This window comes from Polypterus senegalus, chromosome 4, assembly GCF_016835505.1.
Source record: "Polypterus senegalus isolate Bchr_013 chromosome 4, ASM1683550v1, whole genome shotgun sequence".
NCBI classification, from domain to species: Eukaryota; Metazoa; Chordata; class Cladistia; order Polypteriformes; family Polypteridae; genus Polypterus; species Polypterus senegalus.
In genome coordinates, this window is record NC_053157.1 from 133,697,127 (window position 1) to 133,709,565 (window position 12,439).

A 12,439-nucleotide genomic window follows, 5' to 3' on the forward strand; every position below is an offset into this window, starting at 1 on the left:
GTCTGAGCATGGTTTAGTCATGTTGTAAGAATGCCCCCTAGGTGGCTCCCCCTGGAGCTGCTCTGGGCATGAACAATCTGGTGGAGATCCTATGGCAGAACACAGAGATGTGCTGGAGGGATTATATCTCTCATTTAGCTTGGGAATGGCTGGGAATTTCCCAGGAAGAGCTGGAATTTGTAACTGTGGACAGGAAAGTCTGGGTTGACCTGCTTTTCCTGCAGCCACTGCATCCCTCACCAGGATAAGTGGAGACAAATATTAGATGAGATAAAATATATAGCAGAAATACATACATTCAATAAAAGACAGGAGAAAATGAAAACTGGTGTCAAGTAACAAACAAGCCATGTATTCTACGGCTTATCTTTCTATCCCAGTTATCTAAATACCAACATGTTGCCCTGATTACTTGCACATTCTCATTTTTCATTTGATTTATTATTCGAAAGAGCAAAACCTCCAAAAAATCTTAAGGAACACAATGATAATAAACGTAATGCTCACTTGCTTAAAACATTTACTAAATCCAAGATGTAATATAGAATTTAGGTTCAAAGTTCAAAGAAGCAAGCTGGCCTTTGATATTTGTACAGAGAGCATCCTTTACAGTTGAACAAGTTTTAAGAAGAAATGTGTGTGCTCCACACAGAATGCACCCATCTGTTTAGAGAAACAGCTAATTCGTTTCACTCACATAAACACATTTCCAAATTTCATTTTTGAACTTATTTCATGGATTCACTTCTGCTGCCATGACTGCAATATTACAATATAACAATATAACTTGGTGGTCTTTTACCAAACTTATTACTTTAGTTTTGGGTTTCTTAAACTTTTTTTTGTTGTGACCCAATCTTGCCCTTTTAGTGCCTTCAAGACCCATTCCTTGTTGAATGCCCGCATGATCTTTAGTGTGGGGAAATCCACCTTCGGGAATCGGGGGTAATCATTTGGTGGGAGGGGTTATCAGGGTAATCAAGGACAATCATTAGAGCAGTTTTGATGTCTTAATCAACCGACGCTGACCCATTGCAGCTCACGTCACAAGCCATTTGTGACCCATTACCATTAAATACAGCAGTAACTCGTGACCTAACAGCAGTAACCCACAGTTTAAGAAATCCTGCTTTAGTGCTATAGTGCTGCACTTAATCAGTTGTACAGCATTTAGTAATATTTGTGCACAAATAACAATGGCAACCAGGAGAAATATAAAACATTTTATGCATTTTATTAAGAATGCAATTCATTAGTAAAATGAGCACATTTTAATTATTCATTCTGTCCGATATATCCTTGTTTTCTTTTTATTAGCAACATTTTTCCTAATATAATGCCTTTTACCTTCTAATGCATTCAGTGGGCATAACTTGCTTGAAAAAAGTATTAACTTTTTCCTATTTTATCTTTTTGTTCTACTTGTAACTATTTATTATTTTATACAATCATTACTTAAATTTACATGGCTGACATAATAAGTTATCACTATTTATTTTATATGTGCTGATATTTGACATTTTATATTGTAGAACAGAGCATTCTTTTAGTTTCTCATTTGAACAAATTCACAGTCATGTGATTTGTGAAGCTGGCTGTCAAGCTAACTGTGGATGCCCCATTTATGTTGGAAAAACCTACAAAACCAGCACTTTGTTTTTTATTTTAGTATAATTTGATAGATGTTAGGAAATTTCAGCAACAAAACGCTACATAAAACGCAAAAGTGTCTTTCAGTAGGTACACCCTAAGGATGAGTTCTACATGTAAATGTATTTTCAAAGAATTTACTTTTTGATGCTATAAAAATATGAATAATATTTCATGGTTACTCTGTATGTATTTTAATGTAATGGCACAACTTTTGAAAGGACATTTTCAAGTATATTTTTAGGAGGCAACAGATGTTTATCTTCTGTTAATTTGAAAATGTTTTATTTTGCTCCAGAGAACATTAATCAATTTAATTCAAACAAAGGGCTATGTATTTAACAATATAAAACAAATATGCATATAACTATACCATCTGAAATAAAGGAAAGTGAAAAGTAGAATCCTTGCTTCAATGCTTAAATCCAATTTTTCTTGTAATTTTCATTTCTCTTTTTCTGCCAGACAATGGCTTCGTTCTTACTCCCCCATTTTGTGACTCTATCCCATCGTACAGGGAGATGGAGCCTATCCCAGCAGCAGCAGACACCAAGTAGGAACCATACCTGAACAGGTTGCCAGTCCATGGCAGGGTGCACACATACACAAACACACACGTACACACACACACCACATCCTATATAGCATTGCCAATCCACCCAACTTGCATGGCTTTGAATTGTGGGAGGAAACCGGAGCACCCAGAGGAAACCCATGCGGACACAGAGAGACATAAACCCTTATTGTGAGGCAGCAGCACTATCACTGCATTTCCATGCTGCCCTCACATAGTGCAACTTTATTTAAACTTAAAGAATTCAAGCTAAAACATATATTAGTATTCCAATAAGTATGTTTATTTTTTAAATTATCAATAAAAATAATATATACTATATATATATCTTTAATTAAACTTCAAAACAGTCAGAAGCTTTTATCTTTTTTCTGAAAAAGATAACCATGTTCACACTACCTGAAAGCAAATGCATGAGAAATATGTTGAAAATGTTGTTAGAATCTTTCATAAGATAAGTTAGTCTTAGATAATTGTGACAGTTTAGTTGATTTTACTGTTGTCATATTTAGAGACATATGGATATGTTGCACACATTACAGATATGTGTGGATTAAAGAACTGGGAACTCCAAATGTGAAAGATGTGTCAGTGTGATGTGTGAATGTCTTTCAGGCCATTCATGGTCAATGGTGACGGATCCTTGTGCAGTAGAATGCCTAGAGACCCTGGGGAAGTCTTTTGGCCTTGGAACCTCTGAAGGTTTATCTTCTCTAGCATCCAGCTAACTGAAGTCTTAATTCTACTCTACTTCCAGACAATCTAATCTTAGCATTTGTTATTATGCTGTGCTGTGATCAATTTTTACTGTTAAAATGAAAACAAGGAGTACATTAAAAATAATCTGAAAATAAATTATCTTTTACCTATTAAAAAAAAACTGCTACAAGGAGCAACCTCCAACCAGCTCTTGATTAACTGAACTGCATGAAACTAGATATAGATAGTAGAACTGGATCTGAGATGCAGAAAATATAAGGTGGGTAAAATTATAAAATAAAGATTTCCAGTTTGTATTATATCCAATAGTAGCAGTCATTAAAAGCCACCACTGTGAGAGAAAATGAGAAAGTGAGAACCAAAGGGGAATGAGAAATGGGGAAAGAGAGAATTGTGGAATGGGATTCAGCCATACAGTGCCTGAGAGTAACAGATAAGGTATATTCCCAGAACATGTGTAGAAAGGCACCAGAGACTTTAAAGGGGGGGAAATGACATTGGAAATCTATAGTTCGAATCCCATGTAGGGTACAGACTGTGGACAAATTTATATTGTAGGTGCTGGCGATTAGAAGCTTGCATATGTTAATCTTTTTAGTCCTTACTTCTCACTACATTCATAATGGTTAACACAGTACAACACCCTAGTACTACTCGAACAAGTTTTAAAGATAATATGCCAGCACAACACTGATGATAAGGATAGATCCAATAAGAACATTAGATACAATTGGGAGAGTTTTAAGGGAAGCATTGCAGATGATGGAGTACATACCAGACAGCAGTTTAGGTTAGGAGAAAGGGGTGAATCAAATAAGCACAGGAAATGAATTGGAACAGGGGAAGATATCCTAAGCACAGACCTCAAATGCAAATAGAAAAAGTAGGAATTGGAAATGAATGGACACCAAGATCTTAGAGAGAGGAATGTTTTAAGCAATGACTCATTAAATCTATCTCCCACTACAGAGATATCAGACTGACACCAAGGGGAGGAGGAAATTGGACAGCCTCTGTTACTCAGGGCAGAATTGTGGAATAAAGGAGAGTGAAATCTTGACAGCTGGCCAAATGATTTTTCAAAACATCTCTACATCTGACAGGCATAAAACACAAAAGGGCCAACAATATGAGAAAGGGACTTTAATTTAATAGAAAGAAATGGAAATGACGTTGAGCAATGGGGGGAAATTCATATAATTTCTATGAGAAACTAGCAAAGGGGTTGCTGGGCAGGACAGATTGGCCTGGTGGTATGAAAGCTGAACATTCTGCCTTTCTTTCCTGTTGTTTACATAACATTTTCTAATTAACTATTCTTTACTTTTTCACTTGCTTCTGTTTTTATGTACTTTCATGCTATAACTTTGTTTAACTATTACTACTGTAAAGCAATTAGTGCAACTTTCATGAATGAAAATGTGCTATATAAATAAATGTTCTTTTTTTGTTTGATACTCTTGCACCCCTTAGCCAAATGATGAAGAAAGTAGAATCCGGAAATGGAAGGAAAAATTTGTCATTTTAAGAAATTGTAATCTGACAATAGCAAGTATTGTAGGTATATGGTTCCTTATGAATGATTTTAGGAAATATATTATTGCATATATAGTTATTTTTCATAAAAGCAAACATGTTAAGGCATCCTTTAAAAAAGTATTTTGTATAGAAATATACAAAATGTGAAACACTACTTACTAATTCAATTTTTCTTTTTATCAGAGAGAGAGGATTATCAGCCGTCCAGCAAGTGCTAAATCAACACTGACAGATCCATCTGGTGAGTTAAAACAATCTATCTTTCAATATTTTGGACAACCCGGCAAAGGTTTTAAATGGATTTGGCATTTAAACTATCTTGGCAGAACATTTTCTTGGCTGAAATGAAACAGCTCTTTGTTATCAGTGGGCCATCGTGAGGGCACTGCATGTGAAAGAAGAAGAGATGCAATGATAACGTGATCTGCGTTAGGTTTACTGGCTCTATATGAATAACTTTAGTTTTGACTATCATTCTGCCTGTTGCTTACAAGAATCATATTTTGTCCTATTTTGAAATAAGCAGGTTTGAAAAACCCATAAATGATTGAATGAGTTATACATGAGTATTTCAATTTCAGAATGCTAACAAGTAAGGATGCTTTATATATACAGACTTTTACATGTTGCTTTTCTATTTACATTTTTTGCCTCAGGTACACGTAAAAATAAAACAAAAAGATTTATTTTCTTCTGCTGGGGGTCACGTCTTCCCCGTGTCCCTCAGCTACAGCACATTCCTACAAAGCACACACCAAAACAAAAACACACTCTTCACCACCACTCCTCCCGGCAAGCATTGTCCTCCTCCTCCCAACTCTGGTTCCCAGAGTGGTGGCTGCTGGCTCCTGTTATAGTCCACCCGGAAGGCTCCAGGTGCTTGATCACCTGTTTCTGGTTGCACTTCCGGGAGTGGCTGAAGAACCACCCAGATGGGCTCAGGAACCCTTACAGCACCCCCTGGTGGCCACCCCGGGTCCCAAAAGGGCTGTGTAGGACTTCATCTCCCATGGAGCCCTGCAGGAATCTGAGGCACCACTGCCACCCACGGGGGCTACCATTTAGCGACCCGGGGGAGGTATTGTGCAGCCCATGACTGTTCCCCCAGATTATATGCAGAAGGGGCGTCCCGGCTAGGCATTGGCCAAGGCCATCCATCACACCTTATAATGTGCAACCATGAAGGGGTCGTTTGGCAAATAAAATAACTAATCACAACAGATATGTTAAATTTTAAACATGCTGGATATCTTTATTGCTGTCTTTTCTTAAAAGCTGATTCAGCCTGAGCCCTAAAATAAAGTACTGTCATTTCAAAAAGTATTCAGACCTTTTCACTTTTTCACATTTTCCTAAATTTTTAAAATCCTACTTTTGCTTTGTCATTCTTGGGTATTGTGTGTTGCATTTAGTTTAAATTTCATTTTGCAGTATCTAGATATACTTCTTGGGTAAAGTTCTTAACACAATGAGATGTGCTGAAGACATTTTCAGACATTCATTTTTAAAACATTGAATGTTACAGAGAAATGTGTGTATTCTGCTCAATAAGGTAACAGGGTGCAGTAAGTAACAGACTGATTTTTAGAAAAAAAAAACTGACTATAGATATATATAGTCCAGTGTATGATTAAACAAAGCAGATGCTATGAGCTGATTAAGACAAACTCATTAATTGAAACAGAAACAGGAATGAAAGGAATAAAACAGGGTTAATGACAACCAAACTAAAAATTAGGGATAAGAAAGAACTGACAGTTTAACCTTTAAACCTGGGATCCTCAACCACAGTCCTGGAGAAACCTAGTGGCTGCAGGTTTTTGTTCTAATGCAGTTGCTTAATGAGAAAGCAATTCTTGGCAATAATTTAAATTCATGGCTTGTTAGTGCTTTAACTCTGCCATGTCAAGTAATTTTTATATTTTAGATTTTCTTCCCTTTTCTAAGGATATCATCCAAATGATGTGAAGGCTAAAATGTTTGAGTATTCCTCAGCCCTTTTTTCTCTTCACTTTCATTCCAAGTATTTAATTAAACCCAATAGTGCATGATAAATAAACACAGGTGTAAATTGTAACAAGCCAAATGGAGAAATGCTGGTTTCATTGTCATTTGCATGTTATTGTTAATTAGAAGCAATTAAAAACCAAGAATACAGCTGTTTAAGACTAAAATAAGCAATAAGGGTTCAAAATCTTAATGAGCGAGACAACTAAAGTGAAGCAGAAGTGTTACTTGAGCAGTTAGTGCTTCTTATTAAGCAGATGGGTTGGAGCAAAAACCTGCAGCCACTGTGGCCCTCCAGGACCGTGATTGAGGACCCCTGCTTTAAACCATGAGAATAGTGAGCATAGGTCTCTACCAAACAGAAATTTCACAGTAGACATAAGTTTTAAGATGTACTGTCTGGGATCTTTGGAAGAAACACAATGAGATAGGCAAGGTTGAGAACCAGAAATGCAGTTGTTGGCCATAGAACTGAGAGTAGCAGATGAGAGATACATCAAACCAATAACTCTTTGAAATCAGAAGATGTCCAACACTGCTTTCAGTTCTGAACTCACAGAAACCACTGAAAACCAAAACATAAGTACAGTGGAACCTCAGTTTACGAGTATCTTGGTTTATGAGGGTTTTGCAAAACGAGCAAAAATTTTTAATAAATTTTGACTTGATAAACAAGCGATGTCTTGCAATACAAGTAGTATGGATACACTTTGTCTGCTGAGCTTCATGTGATCACAACTGAGCTGATGGTTCTTCTCTCTCGCATGCGTGTGTCTCTCTCTCTCCTTATCTCTCTCACTCACGCGCAGCGTGTCTCTCTCTCTCTCTCTCATTATCTCTCTTGCTTGGCTGCGTCTCTCTCTCCTTATCTCGCTGGCTTGTCTCTCTCTCTCCTTATCTCTTTCGCTCCCCGTGCAGCTCGTCTTTCCTTATCTTGCTTGCTTACTCTCTCTCTCTCTCTCTCTTCTCTTGAGGGCAATCGTCTCCTATTCTCCGTCTGAGTCTATGTGCCTCACTCATATAGTCAACATCCGTACGAGCGTATACTGTTTACTACAGCATTGTGACTGTGTGTGTGTGTGCGTGCACGCACGTGTGTGCTGTGAAGTGCGAGTCCCCATCTTGCGCCCCAAAACACGAAGCTGAGTCTCAGTACTTTAACAACCCCAGCTTTATTCAGCTTGAAACAGCAACAGCGCTGTTATTTATTGTAGCAGGATCTTTATAATGTTCCTTGTATGACCAATTGACGGCAGGCGCTTATATCATGTCTGCAGTCTTTTTGGATGCACTTATATGGCGAACTGCTACAGCGCTGGGAGACTGCAATTGCTTTGGGACACTCTTCCGCGTGTCGTTCCGTTGGGTGGAATCCCACATGAGTTTAGAAACTCACTCACACCAGCCATGATTCTTTTTAAAGGTAAAGTGCAGGTTAATTTGTATTATGTATTTTACTTTATATTTTGTATTAATCATTTTTATATGAATAGTTTTGGGTTGTGGAACGAATCATCTGAGTTTCCATTATTTTTTATGGGGAAATTTGCTTTGATATACGAGTGCTTTGGATTGCGAGCACGTTTCCGGAATGAATTATGCTAGCAAACCGAGGTTCCACTGTATTGTCAAAAGTGGTAGACATGGGAGTCCTAGAGCCTCATCTCTGCATTTAAACACAAGGGATGGGGTTCTGAATAATGGCAGCAATAGCTCCTGGAATGATGAGTCAAAGTTTGATTTTTTTAGCTCATACAGGAGGAACTTCATCCACAGAAGAGCTGAAAGCACTACATAAATGAGTGTTGCAGCCAACAGTGAAGCACAGTGGACGTTTCCGATGGGTTTGGGGACACATTTCTTCAGTTGATGATCTAGTCATACGTAATAGAGTGCTGAGAAGAACAAGCAGATTCTCACCCTTCACAAAATACCATCATGAAGGCAAAATAATGATGTTCCAACATCATTCTACAGCATGGCAGTAACCCTAAGCGCACATCCAATTTCATAAAGAAGTATCTTCAGCAAAAAAAGAAGCAGGAGCACTGTAAGAGAGTGTAGGGCCTCCAAAGGGCCCTGATTTCAACATCAAAGATTTCTGGAATACCCTGGAAAGACAGAATCAAGAGAGACGGCCAAAGTCTTCCCAAGAACTATGGCAAGTTCACCAAGATGTCTGTAACAAACTACCACCCAGTATTCTGAAACAACTGCAAAACAGTAGACCTAAGAGAAGTTTGCCAGATTTAAAGACTGGTCAAACCAAATTTTGACTTGACTTATTTTTTTAATGTTTTAATAGGAAGGTTTCAAATATTTACAAATGTTCCATTTAATTATCTTTGAAAGCACTTTTGCTTGACAGATTTTTTTTTTAGATGTCCATAAAACTTTTGTATGCTACTGTATGTTTAAAAAAAAACACGTAGGTGCATATTATAAGATTTTTGTTTTTTGCATACCATGACCTTTTGTGTTTTTATTACAGGTGATTTTGTGGGCTTTTTTTTCAACTACAACCTTTTCTCAATTTTTGCAGCCCTCTGTACTTGTTATGAGAAATATGTATATAAAAATAAGTCCCACTCAGCAGGGAAGCAGCATGTTGACTCCACATTTATTGTCCTGACTTACCAGTCCTGGGTCCTAGGATAGGCTTATGGTTTAGTCAATGTCAATCAGTGAGGCGAGTTCTCTTCATTGTCTTCTTACTTATTCTTGATTCCTACCAGATCCCACAAACTTATGCGTTATGTCGACTCGTAGCTCTAATATGACCTGGTGTAAGTAAGCGTTGTTATGTTTACATGTCCTGTAATGACTGGCAGCTCATTAATTTGGTCAGATGCTGAAGAAAATATAGTGAACCAGTAATTGAAAAATGGGTTATAATGGTGTATACATAGATAAATGGACAGAAGGATGAATTATAAAGTAATACTATGCTTTTTTTTCAATTTTTCCCATTCAGAGCCACTCTCAGATGCCCTGCTGCACTGGTTGTCTGGGGAACTTTCAGAAGAGGATGCTGCTCTGCTTGTCACATGTCTTCGCATACGCCGCAGCTCAATTCAGCTTGTTAAACTTAAGGTTCCAGAGAATTTGACTGACCAGATTTATGAATTACTTGCAATCTGGCGAAAAAGCCTTCCAAAATGCGCTGACAAGATAACTTTGCTCTCACGTAATCTTAGCAAATGTGGCAGAGATGATCTTGTCAAGGATCTTCAGCTAAAGGACAGAATTAATCGCTTTTCTAACCAAGAAGAGTAAACAATTTCTAGTTTATTGAATTACCTTATGAAATATGAATATGAGCAACAATAATTTTAGTAAAATGAAATGAAAACATACAATAATTTATTATTCTATATAAGATTTGTTTTGATTTTTGTACATTTTTAGCAATTGAAATATTGTTTTCTTATAACTTTATTTTAATACATTTATTTTGCTTTATTTTTACAAAATGACTTAACTTGTGCATATTATTGCAAATGGTGTCACTCAAGTTATGTATATGAAAAACAAAAAACAACTGAAAGAATCAGAAAAAGCTTCCTTTAGTTTGTATATGTTTTGTAACCTATTACAAAGCTGTTCAATTTGTGGACCACTCATATTTTTGCATAATTGTGGAATTAACATTTGTTTTCTAGTGGAAAGTTTGCCATTTATAACAGATAAAATGCCATAATGTAGTGAGGTGCCATAACCTATAACATCAATCACTTCTATCATGGAATAACTTGTTCTAGTCATGGGATTCCATATAAAATGATAATAAAATTATTGAGATAAAGAAAATTATTGTCATGTAATCAGCCTACTGCTTATAATGGATGTTAATATCTGAGCTAATCTGAAATCTGCTTTCTATATATAAAATCCTAAGCTTTAAAGTCCAGTGACTTTGTGCAATGATTTTATGTCATGTTTTTTGTCACGCTATAAATCGAGCTTATTGTAAAACCTAGATTTATATGTTTGGTATCATTCTTTTCAGAATTTATCGATCTTTGATGTGATGTTGTTAGATTTTCAGAGTCTTATTCCATTTTTAAATTATAAACTAAAAAATATCAAAAACTCACTTCCCGCGAGACGAGACTTTGTACCAAAAGATTTAACCACGCCCGGGGCTGGAAATAAAAGACAAAGAGTAGGACAGCTGCTGTACAGGTTGGCTAACACTTACATATAATTATTTAGTTAATAATCACACAATGTCATAGACCTCTCTCATGACAGTTGGCTTTTCAGCATTTTGTGATTAACTTACAGCCTTTAGTAAAACAAAATGAATGAAAACAATAGATGATTACAGATGATGCTGTTTTTGCTATATTGTCACCAACAAGAACAGAGAAACAGTTTTGGATAGAGTTGGATCTAATAAAGAAGAAAGCACCAATTAAAATACTGTAATACACAGAAGCTTAAGCAGCCCATACAATTTGTTTGGCAAACAACAAGCCATGAAGCTGAAGTAATGGTAATAACCGACATAAAGATAAGCCTCATAAACAAGGTGAGTAGTGTCTAGGAAAAGTCATTGATTGAAATGTGGTAAATGAAACAGACTAACTATAGCCGGGTTATAAATGCAGTGTTAGAAAGCAAAACAAGAACTCTGATCTTAGTTTTGGAGATATAACTACAATTCTTCAGTGTATATATACAGTACAACAGAGTAAAGCATCTCCAAACAGCTGTTATATATCTGACTGACAGACAGATCATGGTAGAGAAACTGTATTTTTCAAGTTCTATTTACAATGAAATGCAAATAAAAGTCAATAATGTTTATGGACTTCCTCATTGCAGATAACTCTACATCTACTGTGCTAGGACCTCATTAAGTTATGCCTAGTAGGGTTCGCTCCAAGCATATAGGAGCTTCCAGAAGCTTTTATAGCCATTAGATTATTTACAGGTTAATAAATAATCCATTTTGACCTAAATGGAAGGCACAGAGAGATGAGACAGTGTTGTTGAGATGATGGAATGAATCAATGTATGGCCAGAAAAAACAATGTAGAGCTAATTTTGAAGTCTGCTTTTATCCAAGGAGGTTATAACATACCTGCAATACTCTTTATTTGTCAAGAAGAAATGTGAAAAACAGCTAAGCAAGTGTTATCTGTAACGTCTAACATGTCTCACTGTATATTTGTACATGCATATTCAACCCTAGGGATCTCTGATGGCATGCTGCTTGCTGACTTGGACTATCTTTATTTTCAAAGCTTCAATTCAACCCATTTCTCCCATCAATAGAGAGATACACAAACATGTCTTTTTGTGCTCTCAAGGAACCGCAGCTAGAAAAGGAATGAACAATCTAAGCCTCTTGGCTCACTAGTAACAATCAGACATAAACCTATGATTTTGGCTTTCACTTACAAATTGTATTTTTTGCATCCAAACCAATAGCAGCAAATACAGGGCATCCGGAAAGTATTCACAGCACATCACTTTTTTCACATTTTGTTATGTTACAGCCTTATTCCAAAATGGATTAAATTCATTTTTTTTCCTTAGAATTCTACACACAACTCCCAATAATGACGTGGAAAAAGTTTACTTGAGGTTTTTGCGAATTTATTAAAAATAAAAAAACTGAGAAATCACATGTACATAAGTATTCACAGCCTTTGCCATGAAGTTCAAAATTGAGCTCAGGTGCAGCCTGTTTCCCCTGATCGCCCTTGAGATGTTTCTGCAGCCTAATTGGAGTCCACCTGTGGTAAATTTAGTTGATTGGACATGATTTGGAAAGGCACACACCTGTCTGTATAAGGTCCCACAGTTGACAGTTCATGTCAGAGCACAAACCAAGCATGAAGTCAAAGGAATTGTCTATAGACTTCCGAGGCAGGATTGTCTTGAGGCAGAAATCTGGGGAAGTTTACAAAAAAATTCTGCTGCTTTTAAGGTCCCAAT

General features: G+C 36.6%; 1 protein-coding gene across 1 annotated transcript in view; it reads left to right on the top strand.

The window, feature by feature from the left end:
* dthd1 (death domain containing 1) overlaps positions 1 to 9,834 on the top strand; it is a 56,836-nt gene extending 47,002 nt beyond the window's left edge. The window contains exons 9-10 of the mRNA XM_039751272.1: positions 4,667 to 4,724; positions 9,465 to 9,834. Of these exons, the coding sequence (XP_039607206.1) occupies positions 4,667 to 4,724; positions 9,465 to 9,766 (360 nt within the window). The 3' untranslated portion in view covers positions 9,767 to 9,834. The remainder of the gene's footprint in view (positions 1 to 4,666; positions 4,725 to 9,464) is intronic.
* Positions 9,835 to 12,439: the final 2,605 nt, after the last annotated feature.